The 22,751-nt window shown below is 46.9% G+C and overlaps 1 protein-coding gene across 1 annotated transcript in view; it reads right to left on the reverse strand.

Moving 5' to 3' along the window:
- The window catches only part of TRANK1 (tetratricopeptide repeat and ankyrin repeat containing 1), a gene marked incomplete at its 3' end in the record, with an annotated part of 66,841 nt that overhangs the window by 20,329 nt on the left and 23,761 nt on the right, over positions 1-22,751 (reverse strand). The window contains exons 9-15 of the mRNA XM_079712398.1: positions 20,937-21,098; positions 20,142-20,396; positions 18,195-18,371; positions 14,659-17,547; positions 7,741-7,940; positions 7,322-7,459; positions 1,077-1,223 (exon numbers count right to left, since the gene is read on the reverse strand). Coding sequence (XP_079568524.1) covers positions 1,077-1,223; positions 7,322-7,459; positions 7,741-7,940; positions 14,659-17,547; positions 18,195-18,371; positions 20,142-20,396; positions 20,937-21,098 — 3,968 coding nt within the window. The remainder of the gene's footprint in view (positions 1-1,076; positions 1,224-7,321; positions 7,460-7,740; positions 7,941-14,658; positions 17,548-18,194; positions 18,372-20,141; positions 20,397-20,936; positions 21,099-22,751) is intronic.

The raw sequence follows: 22,751 nt of genomic DNA on the forward strand, positions 1-22,751 counted from the left end.
ATCCCTAGGAGGTTACAAAGATACTGCAGAGAGGTCCCATGTATCTTTCACTCAGTTTACCCCAAAAGTCACATCCTACGCAATTACTGTAACTTATTTTTAAAAATTGGAGCAGTGGGAATTCCCTGGAGGTCTAGGGGTGAGGAGTCCACACTTTCACTGGCAAGGGCCAGGGTTCAATCCCTGGTCAGGGAACTAAGATCCCACAAGCTGCACAGTGCGGCCAAAGTTAAAAAAAAAAAAAAAAAGTTGGAGCAGCCCCACGCTGCTATTGTGACTATTATTAGCACTATATTACTCCTGACCTACCCCATGACTGAGGACTCTGGGTATAAGGGGACTATGTCTTAGACCCAGGGAGGACCTCTTGATTAAATCATGCACATTTCAAAACAACAACGGATTTGTGGCTACCCAGAGGTCTGCACAGCTTGGCGATGATTTAATATCTATGTACAGAGCCTTTCAGGTAGTTACAGAAATAACCAGATAACTGCTCTTCTGTTTATTTGTTTTCTACTATGTAGGAGACATAAAACTAGGACAGTAGTTTCACCCAAAGATTTTGGTTTTTGCTGGTTCGGTTTTCTGTGGCATTGCCCTCACTCTTGAGGCCTCTGTCGGCCTTCGTTGGTCTAGAACTCCACAGAGCTTTTCGGCTCTGGCCTACTTCTCGGTGATGTAGTGGGACGCCCAGGGGAAGGGAGACAGGGTCCCTTCACAGACAAGGCTGGAAGACAATGGTCTCCACTGACTACAGTCATGGACTTCACTTCTGAGTTCCCCATCAGCAATGTCAGAGTTTCTGAACAGAGCTCCGGAGGCGAACAGAAGGTGCCACCCTCCCCCTTCGCCCCCCCCACATCAAGCCTGGCTCTCTGCTGAGAAGAGGGGGTCGCCAGCGTTGAGCCGACCACATTCCCTTTCCCATCCTCCACCCCCCAGTGCTGACAGACAGGAAGACCCGCAGCACAGGCTCTGTCTTTAACCCCATCTTATCGGCCAAGCCCTGCTTATTGGCTCCCTGTCAAGCAAGCTCATGGACCCCTGGCTGAGGACCCGTGGCTGATACTCACCTTGTACATTTCCAGGTTCACCATGAGAGCCCCGCCCTGGGAGGAGCTGCATTTCTCTAGGGGCACCTCAATCAGCTGACGGCTTTCCTCTCTGGACTCAGAGGATGAAGGGATAAATGAGGAAATGATCTTCCATTCCTTGTAAGCCTGAACAACAAAGACAAATGAAAGACCAGCAGAATATGCTTCTGCAGTGCACACGCAGCCTCCCTGGGCCTCACAGAGAACCGAGCCCCCTTCGCCTGGCACGGCGACCAGGCCTTCAGCACCAGCTGTGAGGAGGTGGACATCCTATGGCCTCAGAGTGGGGGTTGGGGCCCAGGTGGTGCAGGCAGGGATCAGGGCAGCTACCGAGAAGACCCCCAGACACTCAGCTAAGACGGCCAAGAAGCAGGCACATATGCTCACTTCTAGCATGAGTGTTTAGGGGCTGGAGGTTCCTATTGTTGAAAGAATGTCCACAAGCAGAATGGAGAGAGAAAACCAGTGTCCTCACCTCTTTTCACAAGGTGTTTAAAAAATGCCACTTAGGGTCAGTCATTAAGACACAGGTGATGCTTAGGGTGGTACCCACGGTGTCCATCCATGTTGTCACAAATTGCAAAATATCAACTCTATGGTGACAAACGGAAACTAAATTTTTTTTTTAAGGTTCACTTTATTTTTCCTTCCTTCCTTCCTTCCTTCAATTTTTTGGCCACGCCGCGCAGCATGTGGGATCTTAGTTCCCTAAGTCCCAGAAACTAAATTTTTGGTGGTAAGCATGCTGTAGGCTATACAGAAGTAGAAATACAATCTTGTATTTCACGAGCAACTTATATAATGTTATAAACCAGTGTTGCCTCAATAAAAAATAAGTCTAAAAAATGTAAATACAAAATAATTTGTGTTAAGCTTTGGGTTTCATATGACTAAGAGTCACAAATAACCAAGATAATAAAAATATAATTACTGCTGTTACATGTGGATAGTTTAGCCATGTTTAGATGAGTAATAAAGATGTAATAATTCATAAATTATTTTTACATCTATTCTATAAAATAGAGTCTTGCCCTTATGTCAGCAAAATTACTAGCTGTGTTATAACTGAATTTTCACATAATTTGTGTTATATTAAATGCCCAGGATTAAGAGATGTAATTGCATTCAAAGTGTAAATAATTTGAAACATTTTCACTGAAAATATGAATGCTAGAAAATGTAAGAATAAAAAATTAAAATTATTTTCTTATGATTAAAAAAAAAAAGACACGTGACAAAATTTCCTAACCAAGTGATCCAATCAAGGATGGAGCTCGGGAATTCCTTGGCAGTCCAGTGGTTAGGACTCTGCACTTCCACTGCAGAGGGCCCAGGTTCAATCCCTGGTTGAGGAACTAAGATCCTGCAAGCCACAAGGCCCCCCCACCGTCCCCCCAAAAAAAGGATGGAGTGAAATTCAGGAGCCGTGGGGTATGCTGTGCAAGGTGGACTCTGAGGTCAGATGGAACAAATTAAATCCCAATCTGTCCACTTATTATGTGACCTTGAACAAATGCCTCTTCTAGGTCTCATTTTCCTGTTCTGTAAAATGTGGATGACAGAACTAACCACATTTGTTGGAAAAATAAAAGGGGATAATCAATGTCAAGTGTCTCTACAATGCTTGATAAAGAGTTGACATTTTAGCCATTTTCCCCTTTACCCAAATCAAACCGCAAAACCACGGTGACTTGTAGATCAGGGTCTGTAAATTTTTTTGCTAAAGGGTCAGATGATAAATATTTTTGGCTTTGTGGGCTATATGGTCTCTATTGCAACTACTCTACTCTGCTACTGTAGAGCAAAAGCAGGTCTAGTCAACAGTAAATGAATGGGCAAGTGTGATGCAATGAAATGTTATCTTGTGACACTAAAATTGAATTTAATACTAAATTTTCGCATGCCACAGGATATGATTTTCCTTTTGATTTTTTTAACCATTTAAAAATGTAAAAACCATTCTTAGCTCACAGGTAGTGAGCTAGGTTTGGCCCCCCAGGCCATGGTTTGCAGACCCTGGGGAGGCAAACGTGACCAGATTATACACAGTATCTAGAGTGAAGAATTCCCATGAAATTTCAGATTTCATACTTTATTGTGTGTCTTGGGGGAGTAGGTAATCAATTCTCCTATCCTTCAGTTTTTTGTAAAATGGTGCTACTTGCCACCTATGTATCTTTTCAAGGATGATGGAAAGGTGGAGTGGATACAGTTCATTACCTCCCTTCAGTTCCTCTGTAATGTAAACTCTATAAACATTAGGTTAGGGACTTCCCTGGTGGCTCAGTGGTTAATAATCTGCCTGCCAATGCAGGGGACATGGGTTTGAGCCCTGGTCCTGGAAGATCCCACATGCTGCAGAGCAACTAAGCCCATGCGCCACAACTACTGAGCCTGCGCTCTAGAGCCGGTGAGCTGCAACTACTGAGCCCACATGTCACAACTACTGAAGCCCGCACGCCTAGAGCCTGGGCTCCGCAACAAAGACAAGCCACAGCAATGAGAAACCCATGCACCACAATGAAGAGTAGCAACCGCTCTCCATAACTAGAGAAAGCCCGCATGCAGCAACGAAGACCCAAACACAGCCAAAACTAAATAATAAAATAAATTAATTAAAAAAACCACATTAGTTTAAATGCTTTAAACACTATCTATTAAATAAGAGTGGTTATGCTACTAACCAATTAGGGAATTAATTAATCTCTTCTCTCTGAGAAGAGGTGTGAGTCATGTAATCAATTTTAGTAGTTGGAAGTTAAAAAAAAAATCTTCAGGACACATCTGTGACTATCTTTTCATCTTTGTAAAGCTGTTTACACAACTTAATTGTTTGCCAAAGAAAGCAGGCAAGAGACACACATGCTAACATCTGAGGAGGTTCGGCAGACAGCAGGAGGTGCAGACTGCCTGAACTTGGAAGGGCCAGTGAAGCACCTGTATCTTTTTTTTTTTTTTTTTTTGCGATACGCGGGCCTCTCACTGCTGCGGCCCCTCCCATTGCAGAGCACAGGCTCCGGACGCGCAGGCTCAGCGGCCATGGCTCACGGGCCCAGCGGCTCCGCGGCATGTGGGAACTTCCCGGACCGGGGCACGAACTCGTGTCCCCTGCATCGGCAGGCAGACTGTCAACCACTGCGCCACCAGGGAAGCCCAAAGCACCTGTATCTTAAAACTGCTCGAAGGAGATGCAGAAGCTGCTCGTATGGCACACGACTAACCTGTCTCCATGAATAAAACACATTTCACTCTCAAGACAGAGTCTCCTAGGAGAGAGCACATATGTTTACGGCAAGAATACAGGCCTGCAGCACTCCCGGCAGTAAAAGGAAGAAGCATCTAGAAGTCTTCCAGCTTCTTCTCTGGGGATTAATAATTATGAAGGAAAAGGACTTAGACTCTACCAGCAAGGCTTCTTTTGTGGGGCCTGTTCTCTAGGTTAGTTCAGCAACTCTTAAAAGTTGTGGTTTTGAAAGCCTCTCCTGTCCTGGTCACACATGAGTGTGAAGGGACTCCCCACTGGGGCAGAGTGTCAATGGCAAGCACCCCTCTAAGTTCCCATAGGAGGAGAGTTTGGAGGTGACCAGAGAATGACTGCCCCTCCCCAAAATGAGGCAAAATCCTACAAGAGAAGGCCTTGACATAACCATTCCTTGGTTCCTTTCTCATCTCAGAAGATGACCCTGGTGTCCATGTGGTTGAACAGGTTAACAGTGAATCCTCTGAAGAGAAAAATCACAAGCCAGGGCAACAAGAAGGCACACACACACACACACAGCACCTGCCAGACACATAAACGGGGGTGGAAGAGGAGGCCAGGGATGGAGAGAGGAGTCCTCTATAGTCTCCCATGTCAAACAGCAAGTACTGTTCAGCAGCCTTCACCCGTCACCGCCAAAAGAAACCCCAGTGAACAGCCAGACCACAGACGCATGGGGACTTCTGTGACCTCTGTTTTTCCTCTCCTTTGATTGTAGCATCTCCTCTCATTTGCTGACTGGTGCCTTTTGGTCCTGTGGTTGTAAATGATAAACTGAGGGTGTGCTTTGTGCTGGGGAATGCATGATTCCATTCCCTGGTAATTGGGAAGCATCACATCAGAAGTCTTTTTAGAATTCTCATTCTGTGTATAGGACGAAGCGGATGTTACCACAAGACTTAATTTGTGATTGTTTTAATTTCATGCAACTCACTGATCCATTGGTGGGAGCTTAGGGTCAAGGGATCCAGGATTGTCCCATTCCAGGGTCAAGGTGAGAGAGAATTAAGTAGATTTTTCTTTCACAAACAGAGTTGACCGCAAGTTACCGATCCATAAGTCCAGAGCTCCTGGAGCTTCTTACTAGCACAAGCATACAACTGGCACTTAATAAAGGACATGAACAACAAAGTCTTACCCTTTCCTCTTTTAGGAGAGCCTCGGTCCAACCATGACCAATGGATGTATTATGAGAAAAAAAAAAAGTTAGTCCTCGGAGATTAAAAATGGTTCCAGGATTAATGAGAGTGCATCTGATTTTTTTTTTTTTTTTTTTTTATAATAGTGTTTATTTTTACTTGTTGACAGTTTGCTTTATCTATTTATTTATTTTTGGCTGTGTTGGGCCTTCGTTTCTGCGCGAGGGCTTTTTCTAGTTGTGGAGAGCGGGGGCCGCTCTTCATCGCGGTGCACGGGCCTCTCACTATCGCGGCCTCTCTTGTTGCGGAGCACAGGCTCCAGACGCGCAGGCTCAGTAATTTTGGCTCACGGGCCCAGTTGCTCCACGGCATGTGGGATCTTCCCAGACCGGGGCACGAACCCGTGTCCCCTGCATTGGCAGGCAGACTCTCAACCGCTGCGCCACCAGGGAAGCCCCAATGCATCTGATTTTATCAGAAAAGTCAATAGAAAAGGAGTGCACTTAAGGTATGGTAATGATATATTCACTGTAGAAGGTTCTGGAAGCCGATTTGCATGCAGGGTATTAAAAGGAAGGGAGTACAGTGGAAAGATCTTGAGATTTGGAACTCAAAGCATCTGAGCTCATCTCCGAACTCTGCCACCTACATTACGACTACAGGCAACTTATGTAACTTCCATGACCCTCAGCCTTATGTGTAGAATGAGGGTAATAAAAATACACACAACGTCAGAGGGTTGGTGGAGGATAAATTGAGACAATGCCTTCAAAAAGCACTTTATAAACTGTAAAACATCCATAGCAATATTAGTCATAGGTATTATCGAGGCAAATGTGACATTTAAAAAAAGACCAGAAAAAAAAAAAAACCCAAAGGACTCCATTTAAAGGGTCAGTTCTGGGGCAGATTTTAAGGAGTCAAAGCTAACAGTGCTCGTGACTTGGGTATGAAAACAGCCCCTTCAAGCATGCACTGTGCGCAGCGGGAAGTCTGCAACGGGGACCAGGGTACAGCCAGCTAAGTCCCCAAAGGAGACCCCACAGCATGGTCAGCAGCCAACCTGAGCCTCCACCGGAGACGGTGGTGAAGAGAAGGCAGTGGCTATGAAACTGAGGACAATGGCCTTGAGCTGGCGGCTCTACCTATAATGTACTGAGGTCGGGAAGAAAAACCATCACAAGGACTCAGGAGCCAAGTCAAAACAATGGGCTGGCACAGAGGTCACTAGGGGTCAGTCCAGGGACTCTTTTGCTGCCACTGTGGGCAAGGGTGGCAAGCAGTGGTGGCAAAGTCATGCCCGGAGGGAGCTCAGGCAGGATGGCTGTTCTCGTCCCCTGCATTAACTGATCCTGTGGGCAGGAACCAAGGCTCATGTGTCTTCCCGCAGTTGTCTCCCTATGAATGACCTTGCCTGGTTTTGTCCTCATAGGGTGGACACTGCTAACCTTGCCTTCATTTGTAAGGCTCTCCTTAGACCTTGCTCCAACTTGAGGATCCTTGGGAGTCAAGGATAACAGTAGCTAGTGAAAACCGGAGCTGGCGCTTGGGTACCAGGCATTCAGAAAAGATGAATACAAGAAAACAGGGAAGGGCAAGGCACGGGGAGAGCCATCCCACAACACACTATGAAACAACCCACAGACATTGTCAAAAGCCGCATCCAAACACACAAAACCCCACACAAAATGGATGATGCTCCAAAAGAGAAACGGTCACCTGTGACAAACTCTCATCTACTCAGTTCCAAAATTCTCTTTCCTGGAGTGGAAGCAGAGCTCATACACACACATGCGCTGTGAGAAAAAGAATTCAGTATGACATACCTCAGAATCAGTGAAAAAGTTGTAAAGGAGGACGTCATCAAATTCTAGGCCTTTGGCTTCGTAAACTGTTAGCACAAGTGCTAATCCCAGCTCCTCTGGAATTTTCTCCTTTGCCATTTCATTGGCTACAAGGATTACCTAGGAAACAAAGGGGGATAGAAGAGAAAAAACTTCACATTGTACAAAGAGAAATCTAGTAAAGCTGAGTCTATTTCTGTGGGAGGTGTAATGTCTTTGAAAAGGAGCGGCCGTCGTGGTGGGAATATTAATAACACTTAGTCACTCACCCATCTCTGAAACTTCCTTGTTCTGGGACAGGGGCTACTGAATTCTACCTTGTGGAAGAACTCGGCTTCTCAAACCCTTTTTCAACTGCAAACTGCCTTTTATTTTAAAACATACAATCTCAAGAAACTCACCTGGTGGGCTCCAAATTCAATGGGCTGGGTTTTTCTTTTGTTGCCTCGAAGCAATATTGCCAAGTCACTTACACTACAGGACTCCAGGACAATTGGTCTGGGACCATCAAAGAGGCCAGAATCCCTTGGAAGGCGATCAAAAGATTCCGGGAAATAGAACTGAAGTAAATCTACCACTCCAGATGCCAGATTGAGGATTCCTGGGATAAAAAAAAGTCAGATACTGTACAACACGCCAACATGGCTGGGGTTTTTGGTTTGTTTGTTTTGTTTTGGTTTTGGCCACGCTGCACAGCTCGCGGGATCTCAGGTCCCTGACCAGGGACTGAACCCAGGCCACGGCAATGAAAGCCTGGAATCCTAACCAACTAGGCCGCCAGGGAACTCCTGTGCATTTTGTTTTCTTATTTTGGTTTTGCTTTGCTCCTGAGAAGCAGTATTGGTCCTGAGAGTACATACAATTGCAGCCAATTTCCAGATCCTGTTAGATTATCACTTTGGCTCCGAGCTGTATTACTCCGGGTACCACGGACAAAGGCAGAGATGTGTTTGCTGTCCTAAGAAGGTTTTGTAAATCTCATTCCTGGACTACATTCATGTGAGAGAAAATGACCTCATGAAGAAGAGTCAAGGCAGAAATGTAACTAAACACTTAGAGCTGTTAGAATGCTAATACAGGGGCTAATATACAGTTAAAAAACAAGAACTATCCTGTCCCCTGTCGTTGGTACTTAGAGCACTGGAAACAACATTACATGGTAAGAGCTGGATGTTAGGTGGGGCAGCAACCTCGACTTCCATTGCCGTTTTCCACCAGGTTTATACCCAGCAAAGAGAGGAGTAGACTAAATAATTGTCAGAGCTGGATAAAGGATTTTCCAAAGAGCTTTCTCCCTGGGTCCCATTTTTGTCTAAGTGCTGAAGTAACACTGACAATGATGTCGACTAAACAAGAGGCACCTTCATAAAGATTAACCTGTTTAATTCTCACAACAGCCCGGTGAGACAGACCAGACAACCCCACTTTTACAAACAGGGACTCCAAGGTCCGAGAAGTTAGTAAACACCTCCAAAAGAAGCTGGACTGAATACAGATCATCCTGGGTCTCCCACTATTCTTAGGGGCCATGTGCCCTTTGCCCAACACCAGCTAGAATTCTATGAAATGGGCATATGTGTACCCATTGCTATTACCAAATAGTAAAGGGAAATTTTACTATCCAATGCTATTATTATTAACACTATGCAATATAAAGAAATCAAGAATACAAGTGGAAACTGTTGAATTTAAGCAGATCAGCTGCGACTGTGGTTCAGAGATGTACATTAATGAGAGGATCAGAAAAAAGCATGGAAGTGTTCATTTCAGTGAAAAACTGGAATCCACTTAAATGCCCTTCTAGGGAACTAGATAAAATTTTTTATACAAACATGCTCAAAGAATAAAAGATGGTTCAGCTATAAAAAGCAATGAAGTACTGATACATGCTACAATATGGAAGAACCTTGAAAACATTGTGCTAAATGAAAGAAGGCAGACATAAAAGGTCACATATTGTGTGATTCTATTTATATGAAATGTCCAGAATAGGCAAATCCACAGAGACAGAAAGTAGATTGGTAGTTCACAGGGGTGAGCAGGGGACAGGGGTGAGGAGGGGATAAGGGTGACTGCTAACGGTTATGGGGTTTCTTTCGGGGATGATAAAAATGTTCTGGAATTAGTGGTAAAGGTTGCACAACCTTATGAATATATTAAAAAACCACTAAATTGCACATTTTAAACAGGTGAATGTTATGCTATGTGAATCTCAATTTAAAAAGAATAAAAGATGGGGGGAAGTATTCACTAAATATTCATTAAATATTCACTAAATTATGATTGATTAAACAATGTTAATCAATCATAACATTGATTATGTAAATACACATAATCAATCAATAAATGTGTGTGATAAATGCATATTTGTATATGGCCAGTAAAGAGATCAGAAGGAAATGAAACAAAATGTGAGTAGTGAGTAGCCTTACAGGGGGCTTGAATTTTTTTTTTAATGTTTTATGTGTTTTCTAGTCTCTCAAATCTAATACATATTATTGGGGCTTTTTCTGGTTCTGTACACAGAGACATTTATGCACAGTCTTCCCTCTATCCTGACAGGAGGTGGAAAATGGAGTTTATGTAGATTTCATCTGGGTGGGTTGCTTACTACATAAAAAAAAGAACAAAAAAACAACTGCTCACAGGACAATTCCCTTTGCCATACTCTATCTTGCTGATCATAAAGGCTGCTGCCCCAGACCAGTGGTGCTGAACCCACGTACACCATCAGAATAAGGGGCTCATTCAACTACTCATGCCAGGTCCCCTCTACAGAGTCCGACAACAAAAAAGGGGGTGCCATCTGGAGCTACCCCCTGGGGACAGAGAAATGTGAACGTCTTGGTCACCAAGCCCCCACACAGTGCCAGGTAGGGGAGGAGTTCAATATATGTTTCCTGAATGGATAAAATCTCGTATTTCCTGTTAAGAGCATAAACTTCTTTGTCCCAGTTTTTCCTGCACAGCACAAGTAGAAAGTCATGGAAGAGCAAGAAGCTGAGCTGCTCAGACCCAGGCAGACCCTGTAATTGACGGGCAACATCAGGAAGACTGTGAGAGCCCTGGAAAGCTGGGCTGAGCTGTGTGGTGTATGCTACACTCTGGGAAGCCACCTGGCTTCTAATTGTTTTCTGAATCCTTGGCTAAACAAATCAGAATGTTAATCTACTTTTACATTGTAAGGGTGTTAAGAGTACCAATGTGTGTGTGTATGTGTATGTACGTGTGTGTGGCCTGAGTGTGCTTTCTCTTTTCACCAAACCATAGCCTACCTGAAATGCACCCAGAAAAAGAGAAGCTATCAAAAACCTACAATAAGCACCAGACTTAAATGGTGAAATGTTAAAAAAATATTCACATTAACTTCAGGAATAACACACGGATGCCTGTTACTGTTTCTGTTTAAGGTCCTAACCAATAAAATATAATACAAAAATGAAATGACAAGTATAGAAGAGAAGATCAAACCTGCCCTTACCTGCATAAAAATGTCAAAATCTAAATGGTAAATGTAGTAAGAGTGTTCAGCAAGATTGTGAGATATCAGATCAATACACAAGAACCAACAGCAACCCTCTATACCAGCAAGACATGGCTAGAAAATTTAAAAAGAGAAAAAAGGTGCAGCCATGATAGTAACAAAAAGTATAAGGTTCCTGGGACAAATCTAACAGCTGTGTAAAATGTCTGGGGAAAATTATAAAATATTATTGAAGGCAGTAAAAAAAAAATCTGAACAGAGAAATATGCCAAGGTCCTGGTTCAGAAATCCCTACAATGTAAAGATGTGAATTCTTCCCAAAGAGTGAGAACTTCAATTCCAATCAAAATTACAAAGAGTCACTGGAGAAATTTGATAATACAGTAAATAAGACTGTGATAATAGTACAAAAATAGACAAATTAGACAAGTCAAAAAAAAAATAGTGAGCCCAGAAACAGACTCACAGATATTTGAAAAGGAAGAATTGCAAATGAGGGGAAAGGATGGACCATGAGGTAAATGGCATCAGCACAACTGTTTATCCCTATGGAAAAAAGGAAAATTAGATCACAGAAGCGTTATTTCAATAAAGACAATGTCACACCACACATACATTTTAAATTGAATTAATTAAATTTACCTAAATTTTGACACCTACCTAAATATAGGAGCACAATTTAAAACCATTAAAAGACTATATAGGAGGTTACCTTAACCCCAGGTCAGAAGGATTTAAGTAAGACAATCATCAGACCACCGATGACCAGTTTCAAGATGACTGTCAGAGCTGACAGTGCTGCTTCTGCATGTAGCCTCCTCCCTCCCTCTATAAAAGCTCTTGCCCACTGATTGGCAGGGTGGGGGGAAGGGGAGTTGGCCTTGGGACGTGAATCTGACACCCCAGCCCCGGGTTGCTGGTCTCTGAAATAAAGCAAACTTTCCTTTCCACCAACCTTGCCTCTTCATTGGCTTTTTTTTTTTTTTTTTTCCCGGTACGCGGGCCTCTCACTGTTGTGGCCTCTCCCGTTGCGGAACACAGGCTCCGGACGCGCAGGCTCAGCGGCCATGGCTCACGGGCCCAGCCGCTCCGCGGCATGTGGGATCCTCCCGGACCGGGGCACGAACCCATGTCTCCTGCATTGGCAGGGGGACTCTCAACCACTGCGCCACCAGGGAAGCCCTTCACTGGCTTTTGAGCAGCGAGCACCTGCACCCACTTGCAGGAAGTTTTTGACACCCAACGTGAGGATGTGCGCTCGCGATATCTGGCTTCCGGGGGTTTTCCTGAGAAGAGCTGCCGCCATGAAGAAGCACTGGGATGGCGGTGAGGAGCCCACTGCTCGTGGGTCACTGGATTCGGGAGGGGGATTTGGGGGGATGTTCCTAGCAGCTGCCCTAACCATTTGTTTTGGAGATCCTCCCTGTTTCCTCCCTGCTCGGCACTGGCTGCCAACATATGCTTTTCCTTGGTGCAACGGAAACATGCACCTGGACGAGCTGACGAGCTCCAAGACTGAGTAAGGGCACCGGTGGGCATGTGGCAAACTTTTCTTTTGAGCATGAGGTGCTATTTGGGCATTTTGCCAGTTGGTTCTGACGTGTGTCTGACGTTGAGGACCATCTGTGTTGGGAAGTGTTTGTCTGGGACTCCGTATCGGTCATCCTCTCAGTGCATTTGTGACAGTTCTGTCTTCTGGTGTGTGAGTGTGTATTCCATTTGTGTGATTGGTATTCTTGTTGCTTTTTGGAAAATGGGAAATTCAGGTTCAACTCGTTAAGAAAAATTTTGGCTATGAACCTATGACTAAGAAAAAGACGATTTTCTTTTTAACACTGTGGGCCAACAGTATTCTTCAGACTCCAGAGAAAATTGGTTAAGATGAAACTCTTCTGACACTCTAAACTGGTTCTTTTTTGCATGTGCAGTTAGAGAAAGCTAGCTTGATAAAATACTGTTTTCAGAATTCTGACCCTGAGAGAACAAAAATATGCCTAGGAGAAAGCTTGAAGTTAACTCTTATCATGTCCTTGAAATACAAACACAGCCCACTTTGCCTGAGACTTCAGCCTTGGGTTAATTAGCAGAACTACAAAAGAAGTTTGGGTTCCTTAAACAGCATCTTGTAGCACATTAAAGAGAAATTGTGCTATGAGAAAAATATATGTTTTTAGAGGTTATGGAATATGTTATGTTCTTAAGCTTGCCAATCAGAAAATGCTGATATAAACAAACAGCTCAATTACTTGTTTCTTGGTTTTGTTAAGGTCTTTTAAATTAAAAACTGTAATATGTAAAAATGATAAGGGAAGCATTTCAGTGTGTAAAGCAAGTAGGATATGCGTTGTCAGCAAGAGAAGTAAAAAAAAAAAGAAAATATTTTTGTTGAGGGATAAAGGAAGAATAATTTTGTCTGGAAAGTGGATAACAGTGTGGTGCAGTCATGAATTAGATTACTAACAGCACTGAGAAATGCATGGACTGCAGCTCCATGGTATCACCATGCAGAAATCCCAAAACATTATTATAAGCAAAATTACAAAGTTGCAGAGAGGTACATCTGGTATGAGTCCATTAAACAAAGTTTTTAAACATGTAAAATAATAGTCTATGTTGTTCATGGACACATGCAGGACATAGGAGGTGAACTGGTGACCATTCTATAAACCACAAAGGAAGTATTCTCTGTGCCTCAGTTTCTTCCTTTGTAAAATGGGAATGATGTCTACCTTGTAGGGTTTTTGGGAGGATTAAAAACAGGTACCCGTGGGGGTTCCCTAGTGGCCTAGTGGTTAGGATTCCGGGCTTTCACCTCCGTGGCCCAGGTTCAATCCCTGATTGGTGAACTAAGATTCCACAAGCTGCACAGCATGGTCAAAAAAAAAAAAAAGCAGGTACCTATGTCAACTGCCTGGCATCCTGCCTGGCACAGGGAAGGGGCACACGTGAGGCACAAATTAAAAGCACCTGAGAGTGCATTATCTCCCACCACCTCCCGCCCCCCCCGATCTTTTCTTGCTTCTCTTCAGAAGAAAAGCTGCTTTCTTTCAGGATTAATGACTTATAATTGACGTATTACTTCACATTTTAGAAGCAGGTGGTTCCAAAGTGCTTTAACAAAAGTTCTTAAGCAGTTTAAATGTTCCCCTGAAATGTTTTCATGTCATGGCCAACACCTTAAGCTGTAATTACTTAGGGGTTCATTTCCATTCGACCACAGCTTAAATCATCAACCTAAGAATGAGTAGTGATGACTACTGAACTTAATGGTTACCAAAGGGGGAAGGAGGAGGGGATAAACTAGGAGTTTGGGATTAACATATACACACTACTATATATAAAATAGATGACTAACAAGGACCTACTGTATAGCATAGGGAACTATACTCAACATCTTGTAATAATCCATAAGGGAAAAGAATCTGACAAAGAATATATATATATATATAACTGAATCACTTTGCTGTACACCTGAAACTAACACAACATTGTAAATCAACTATACTTCAATAAAAAAAAAAAGAGAAAAAAGGGGAATTCCCTGGCGGTCCAGTGGTTACGACTCTGCGCTCTCACTGCGGATGGCTCGGGTTCAATCCCTGGTCAGGGAACTAAGATCCCACAAGCCGAGTGGCCAAAAAAAAAAAAAAAAGAAAAGAATGAGTAGTGGCAAAAATCATAAGATCTCTTGTTCATGTGGGTAGTTACTAACAAACTCCAAAATATTATCCTTAGCTACAAGAACCCAACAAAAGCTAGGCCACAGCTTCAAAAGTAGCCCAAGGTCAGTGCCCAAGCACCTCCCCTGTAGGGAGAGCCCAAGGCCTGGACGTACCTGAGTGGGACCTGTAGTTCTGGTACAGCTGGTAGATCTTCTTGGGCTTGCGCACCGCATACCGCTTGTCCATGGTGTTCTTGCTGGCATAGTGGAACAGAGAGCGCAGATCACTGAAGCGGAAGGCCACGCCCTTCATGATGCTCTGAGCCGTGTCCCCGGTGAGGAACATGGCGTTGGGGTCATTGATACATTTCATCAGCAGCGCCAGCTCCGCTTGGGTGAAGTCCTGGATCTCATCACCATAGAGCTCATGGATGGACCATGGGAGCACCTTGAGCTTCGACAGCCTCCGGGACAGGTTGTATAGCACATCCTCTTCATCAAAGTACCCTTTCTGAGACCTGATCTGCTGATACAGGCAGAAGAGGCCATAGATCTCACTCCGGTCTTCCTTGAAATTGGGGCACCGCTTCCGCCCTAATTGCTTATATGCTTCTTCTGTGAGTCTCCCCTGGGGGCAGCTGAGGGCCTCAAAAGACCCCTTCAGAAAAGACTTTATTTCTTGCCAAATCAGGGCAGGGTTGTAGGAGGTTTTCCCTTTGATCATTTTGGGCCATATTTCATTGGCAAACACCTCAAATGTCACGTACACCCGGGGGTCACTGTCACATGGGCGTGTCTCCACAGTTGTTTCCTCCTCACCATAGTCCCCGTCTGCCTCAGCCTCCTCCTCATCTTCCTGCCAGTTGGTGACGGTCAACTCTTCCTGCATGGACCATCCTACGATGGATCTTTTCAAGCTGCCGTCTTCATTTCTCAGAAAAAATGGTTTGGGCAGAGAAGCATCAAGCAGGAGGAGCAGCTGCTTGGAAGTGACAAACAGAGGAAAGTTCTCATCCCGCAGGTCCTGGAGTTTGTGGACATTGGGTTCCAGTGGTTTGTAGTGACTGGTGGCCTTGGTAGACTTGGAAAGCTCAATGAAATTCCTCTGCACCTCCTGGCACAGGACGTGGTTCTTGGTCACGAAGATCTGATGTAAATGCTCCAGCTGGTGGGGCTGTTCTGGGGTGGGTCCTTCCACCCCTTGTTTGGGGTCCCCTGGCTCCCCACTGGCTCCTCCTGCACAGGCTTCACTCTCCTGCTCCTCTTCTAGGCTGTCCACTGTTTCCACCTCAGTGGGTCCTTCCTCCTCATCCTCGTCCTCCTCCTCCCCACCTGGACCCTCCTTTCCGGGTTCCAGTTCCAACCTTCGCTTCAGCCAGATCTGCCTAGCCAGCAGTGGGCTTCCCGCCTGCTCGGCTTTCTCCCAGTAACCGTGGAATTTCTTCCACAGCCTGTACAAGCAGCAAGTCGTCTTGCCGGTGCCGCTCCGCCCAATGAGGATGATGGTTTCCGGTGGCCTGGGGTTGAGGTCAATCACCGCGTACTCGAGCTCGCCCACCCGGAAGGGGTACTCCACCGTGGCCGTCGTGTCGTTGAGGATGTTGGAGGCCATGCTGGTGCTGAAGCTGTGGAACTTCATAATGTTATACTCTGTCTCCACCGCGCTGGCAGGGGGGAAGTACTCAGGATCCACGTGCGCCCCGCCTTTCTCGGCCTCGGTGTCCTCCACGTAGCAGCGGGGTATCCGCTTTTGGATTTTCATACTGGCGGACACCTGGTCCTTGTTGATACCCTTCAGCTTCTTGCGCAGGATGCAGGACAGGCCCCGGTTGTAGGCGCTGCAGATGGCCCTGATGGAGTCCGACAGTTTGCTGTGATCTAAGATGATGTCCCAGATCCGGATGATTTCCGTGTAGACCTGCCTCGCCTTCTCGGTGGGGTGCACGCTGTGCTCCGCAGCCATGATCTTCTCGGGGTTCTCGCTGCACCGCGGGGAGAAGTCAATGGCGAGCTCCCACAGCATCCGGGCCCCTTTGTCCAGCTTGGCCTCAAAGAGCTGGATGCTTCCTTTCAAGTTCTTCAGCCGCTTCCGCAGGCCCCTGGTCCATTCACCATTGCCGAGCTGCTGGATGGCGAGGATAATTTTCTTCTTCATGAACTTGGTCATGACCTTGCTGGACAGCTTCTTCAGCATCTCCGAAGTGCACTCGATCTCCCACGTCATGTTCTCGAAGTCCAGGAGGCAGGCCTCCATCTCCGGCATGTTCTGGTCGTCCTGGTCGTCGCTGCCCTCTGTCCCCCTGCGACCAGCAGGCACGAGCTGCGGGGTCCTGAGGCCTGCCTGTGCATGTCCCTCTGCAGCCTCAAGGACTGCGGGGTTGTTCCTGCTGCAGTCAGAGCCCCCCGCCCCTGGGGCGCCCTGTAGCTCCTGTTTCTCTCCTGCAGTGCCAGCTTCTGTCTCCAGAGGCTCGGAGTCCTGTGGACAGTCCTCCTGGAGGGACGGATCCAATTCCACCTGCTGAATCAAAGCCGTGATGTCCTGCACAAGGCGGTCTCTCTGTGAACAGGGCCTGGCAGCCCCAGGCTCTGGCCTCGTAGTCTGGGCATCCGGCAGGGTCTCCCAGCTTTCAGGGACCCCGGCTCTTCTGGGTGGGGCTCTTGCAGTGCCACTGCAGGGCAGTGACTTGAAGGAGCCCTTGAGTGGAGCCGTGTGAGCCGGGGCTGCACAGCGCGGGGGCTTCCCTGGGTGGGCGGCGGTGTCCTGTCGGCCCCGGCGCCTGCTCTCCCCCAGGGCTTTGTTCCAGGCCAAGAGCAGTGCGTCGTTCTTCTTCACCCGGTGCCGGGCGTCTCTGCCTTCCTTGTTCTTCAGGTTGAGGTTGATGTCAAACTTCACCAGCAGATCTATCAGCTTCCCCATGCGCTTCAGCATGCCCTTCTGGAAGAGGATGTGCATCAGCGTGTTACCGCTGTTGTCCTGGATATTAGGGTTGAGGTAGTAAAACTCGGTGGGCTTGGACCAGAACAGATCCAGCAGGTGGCTGAGGAAGTTAAAACCGATGTCAGCTGAAAGACACAAAAGTCCTGTGAGTGCTGAACAGCTTTTCTGGGCAGCAGAGATGCCAGCCGGGGGTCCTCAGAACACAGAACTTCCCCAAGGATTTGATAACCCAGTGGTTCTCAACTGGGGGCGATTTGCTCCCCAATGGACAGGTGGCTGTATCTGGAAACATTTTTGATTGTCACAGTTTAGGAGGTGCTACTGGCATCTAGTGGGTGGAGGCCAGGGATGCTGGTAAATATCCTACAGTACACAAGACAGCGCCCCCAGCAAAGGATTTATCCTGCCCAACTGTCAATAGTGCTAAGGTGGAGAAACCCAGAAATCACCATAAATATTCCAGTAAGAGCCTTTAGGTCAGGACCCTTGAAATGGTGTAAATAAATGGAAAGTATTTGCAGCTATGGACAGCCGATTCTTAAGTTTGGAACTTAAGAATCCTCCTCCATCAACCCACCCTGACTGTTCACCGTGATGGTCACTCCTTCCCATCAAGCTATGGGTGAGGGGCCAGGAGATACAGGCCTGGCCAAGAAATGGGCCTTTTCCAGATGGTTAGTTTTCCCAGTAGGAAAGACCAAGGAGCACAGCATCCATTCTAACACCCAGCTTCCTCCTCAAGAAAAAGACCGCTTCCAAAATAAAGGCCTACCTTTGATATCTAGAAAGATATGGAGCGCGGCATGCAAAGGAGTGTCGCCTTCCGTGAGAGAAATGCTACGGGGGTCCGCACCCTTGGTCAAGAGGAAGAAGGCCAGCTCAAAGTCCCCGTGCTTCAGGCACATGGCAAGCGGCTGCTCCTGGCTGCCCTGGAGACCCTCGGGCGAGGCTGGGGGAGGCAGAGAGAAGGGCCCGGTGAGCAGCATCCCTGAGCCAAGGTCAGCAGGGCCCACCTGAAGGGGGCGGTACCGATTCTGCCCTTTATTCCAAATCAAGAGGGGGTGCTGACCTGACTTCTGAGAGCCTCCTGCCACGCCCCCTTTCTGGGAGGCAAGGGTTTCCCAGTGCCCTTGGAGGGAAAGCCTGCCCCCTTCAGGTGTCCTGTCCCTGGGCCTCACCTCCTCTGTCTCTCCATCTCCCCCTCCTACTCCGCCATGGAACCACCATCAGCACTGGAGTAGGGATGGTATGAACAACGGAACTCCCAGTGTTTGCCCAACACAGTCCTGGACATACACTCAGTGACCAGGACGTGAGCGTGCTTCCCACATCCTTTGCTTCTAGGAAGCTTCTTCCCGAGAATGCCCATCGGCCCTGATTTGCCACGTTCCCTGACACATCCCCACTGCCACATTACCTTCTTTTTAGCTCAGTCCACACCTCCCCTCTGCGCTGCAAGCTCCCTGACCTCCACCCCCTGAGGACTGCAGCCCTCCTGCATTGCCACCCACCGGCAGCCATATGTTCACTGTCCATCCTTGGGCCCTGGCACCTGACCCCGGGGAGGCCCTCAATAAGTGCTTGCTTCATCAGGAACAAAAGAGGAATTCCCTAACCGCCATCGTTTCTGGGCAAAGGTAGTAACACTCCACGCAAGGAATGGGTTTGAAGACATAAACCACAGGCGGCCTTCCATCTATTTCCTGAAACCCGTGGGTAGAGCCAACGCCTGAAGGCGTAAGTCACTTTGAGAGTTGGGACCAATGTGGCATCACTCCTTCTGAAGGTCATTTCCCCTTAAACAGCAAGGCAGGCGGAAAACCACACAGCCAAGGCGCTCCACCAAGAGTCTGCATCCATGAACTCACTGAATATTCAAAACAGCCCTTAGAAAGGGGGACTAGTTTCATTCCCATTTTATAAATGAGGAGACCGAGGCATAAATAGCATGCCCAAGCCTAGTTAGTAGTGGCCTAAGTGGTGGGAGGGTAGTGGGGAGAGTAAGGAGGAGGTTAGTGCTTCCAGATTCGTTTTAAAATAAAACCTGATCCAGCAAGACTTGTGCACACTCCAGACATACATCCAGCCAAGTCTGATTGTGCCGATTAAAACAGCAGATGTTTCCACCCACCCATTATTTGGCTGTTTCTTTAAAAAACAAGCATCACAGGGCTTCCCTGGTGGCACAGTGGTAGAGAGTCCCCCTGCCAATGCAGGGGACATGGGTTTGTGCACTGGTCCGGGAAGATCCCACATGCTGCGGAGCGGCTGGGCCCGTGAGCCATGGCCGCTGAGCCTGCACGTCCAGAGCCTGTGCTCTGCAACGGGAGAGGCCACAACGGTGAGAGGCCCGCGTACCGCAAAAAAAAAAAAAAAAAAAAAAAAAAAAAAGGAATATCACAGAGTTTGACAAGGACCTATGCGGCATACTGAGTGCAGGGAAAAGTCCAGTCGGAGGTTGGGAGGAAATGACCGCTGTGGCTACACCAGGGCCCAGGCCTCCTCCACAGGCCTGAGGTTTCTTACACAAGAGAGAAAGGGAAGAGTTCACAAAAATGCATCAACCCTATCACTGTTTCCAATGAGAAGATAGGGAGGAGGAAGAGAATGAGGCAGAATTTAAAGGAGTCTCTGAAATCAAGCGAAAAGCCCCATGAACTGCAGCACCTGGACTCCCCTGGGATGTCCCCCCGGTGCTGACTCAGCATCTGGGACTCACCTCCGTGGTCTATCAGGTGGCCCAGGAGCAGGGTCCTCCGCTGGTCCCAGGTGCTGAGGTGGGGGAGGATGGCACAGAGGTCGAGGTTCGAGAGGTCACAGTCTTTGATGAGACAGTCCCCAAACGGTGGCTCCCCGCTCACTTTGCGGGTCAGCAGCAGAAGCACTTCAGGCCATTTCTGTTTTTCCAGTAGAAACTTGATGAAGGCGTTGGCACAGTCACGGTCAATGTCATAGACCAGGTCGGGAGGGATTTCTTTCAAAAACAAGAACACACCACACTCCAGAAAAAGATTCACGTGATTTCTGTCCCCAGCCAAAACCCAACACACAGGGACATTATCACCCCAAGTTACAGATCAGTATTTTTAAGACGTGGGGAAACCATAAACAAGTACTTAGTTATTTGGGTCATGCTACTCAACCACGGGTGAACCTCAGTGTCAGCACTGGTGTGTGAGCTTCTTGGGAAGGTTGGAAATACCCAAGGAGTGTAGAGTGCTAGCCAACAGAAAAGAGAAACATCTGTGGTATTTTAAATAGGATAGTATATGCAAATTCCAGGAGGCTGCATGAAAAACTAATAACAGAGGTTGCCTCTGAGGATGAGATTTAGAGACTGAAGTTCAGGGGTGGATGATCGACTTTTCACTGAAGAATGTTCTGTGTTGTTTGAATGTTTTACATGTAGATCATGACATTTATTTTTTAATCAATGTTTAAACAGATAGTAGAAAAGAGTTTTAAGGTGCATAGAGCATCTTTGAACACTACTGAAGGTTGTGAGAAACCTTACCTTGCCGAGAAGAAAGAAGGCGCAAGAACCTCTGAACCACTTCTTGCTTCAGAAATTTTTTCTGCAACAAGGGGCTTCCTGAATTCATGTAGGTCACTAGCTGCTCAGAGGCCTTCCGGAAAATGTCGCCCTCACTAGCTGGTGCCCCGCCATTGCTCAGTCCTGCAAAATACCCCCGAATGATGCTTGTGACTGCAGAGATCACAGCCCTGTAGATTGCAAGGATGACCACACCTCTCCACTCCTCTGTGGAGCCAGGAGACTTTGAAGTGCCTGTTCTCCTCCCCGACCCTGACTTTGGCCTGGCTTCATGACCTGCTGTGACCAGGAGAATGCAGCAGATGTGATTTTTGTGCCAGTTCTGAGCCTGGGCCTCAAGAGGCCTTGTTTAGTTCTATTCAGGTCCAGGCTAGATAAGAAACATCATAAAACAAAGAGGGATCAGTTCAGTTGTCCAAACTGAGCCCCATAGATGTGAAAAAGCCCAGCTAAGATCAGCAAGAAGCAGACACTTGAAGGAGTTCTGTTAAGGCTATGAGAACTGCCCAGCCTCAATGGCTGAGCTGCAGGATCATGAGCTAAATAAGTGCTTGTTGCTCTAAGCCACTAAGTTTGAGGGCTGTTTGTTATGCAGCAATGGATAACTGATACAACAGTTCAGGGAAGTGATGGCAGGAGGGTGGCTTACTGCAGCAGCAACATCCATCTACATGCCAGCCACCCATGCATCTAACTGGCAAGTGGAAAAAGCCAAGAGTAAGGAGCCACCTCTCTGGCCATAAGAGGGAAAACATTATCCCCTTGGTTCAATTTACTGAGAAAGTAGTCATGATTAGAAATCAACCACTGAAGAAAGGTTGAAAAAGGGCAAATGTTTTATTTGGTATCAGATTATACACTCAGAAAGCTCTCTTGGTTAAAATGGAATCCTACTGAACAGATAACTGGACATCTGTTTTCACACCCAATGAGATGGGCCTGGCCCACAGCATAAGTGCTATCATGTGATGAACAGGTGAACGCATGTTCAATGTCAAGTTCTAACAGAATAGGAACACTTTAGGGATGGAAAAATAAAAGCATCCCATTATCAGCCACGTCTCCCACAGCAGACCCTGAGGCAGGGATTTGTGTGCAAGTAGTTTATGAAGGAAGAGACCAGTGAGGGTGGGGGGGATCAGGTCAGGGTCAGGGAGGAACCAGGCAGGGTGTGAGCTCAGGCTGAGTCCCACGGGGTGGGGGTGGGGGTGTGCCTTGCCTGACCCCTGGGGGTATCTGGAATGAGTCACACCTCAGAGCTGTGCCATCCAAGGCAAGAGAACCGGGCTTTCAGATTCTCACCTCTTTCTGCCACTGGCCACAGCCTGCCTTGGGAGGATGTAAATTCCCAGGCACTTCTGGTTTGAAGGAGCCTGAGCAAAACAGGCTCCATAAACCCATAGGCTGTTCTCCTTGAGAACGAGCCTTAGGTGCTGGCTTTGCAAAGTGAAGGCACACCAGGGAGCACACAACAATGGGAAAGGACCCAGGGGACCCAAGCAGAGTTCCGATGTCAGCTGCTTGCTTTCCGATACACACCTGGATCACCTTTCAACAGATCAGAGCACCAGCAACACACACTCCCACACACACACACCCCAACTTCTGGGGCAAACGCCCACTGCCCTCTAATCAAGAGACCTTCCGGTGCCAGATGGAAGCAAGAACTAACATTAACCCTAGCACTAACCTCCAGAGAAAAGGAAATGGAAAACCTTGGCAAAGGAAGACTATATCACCTCAGTGAGCTGCCTATTCTGAGGCAAAGAACATGAA

Source organism: Hyperoodon ampullatus, assembly GCF_949752795.1.
Source record: "Hyperoodon ampullatus genome assembly, chromosome: 10".
Taxonomy (NCBI): domain Eukaryota; kingdom Metazoa; phylum Chordata; class Mammalia; order Artiodactyla; family Ziphiidae; genus Hyperoodon; species Hyperoodon ampullatus.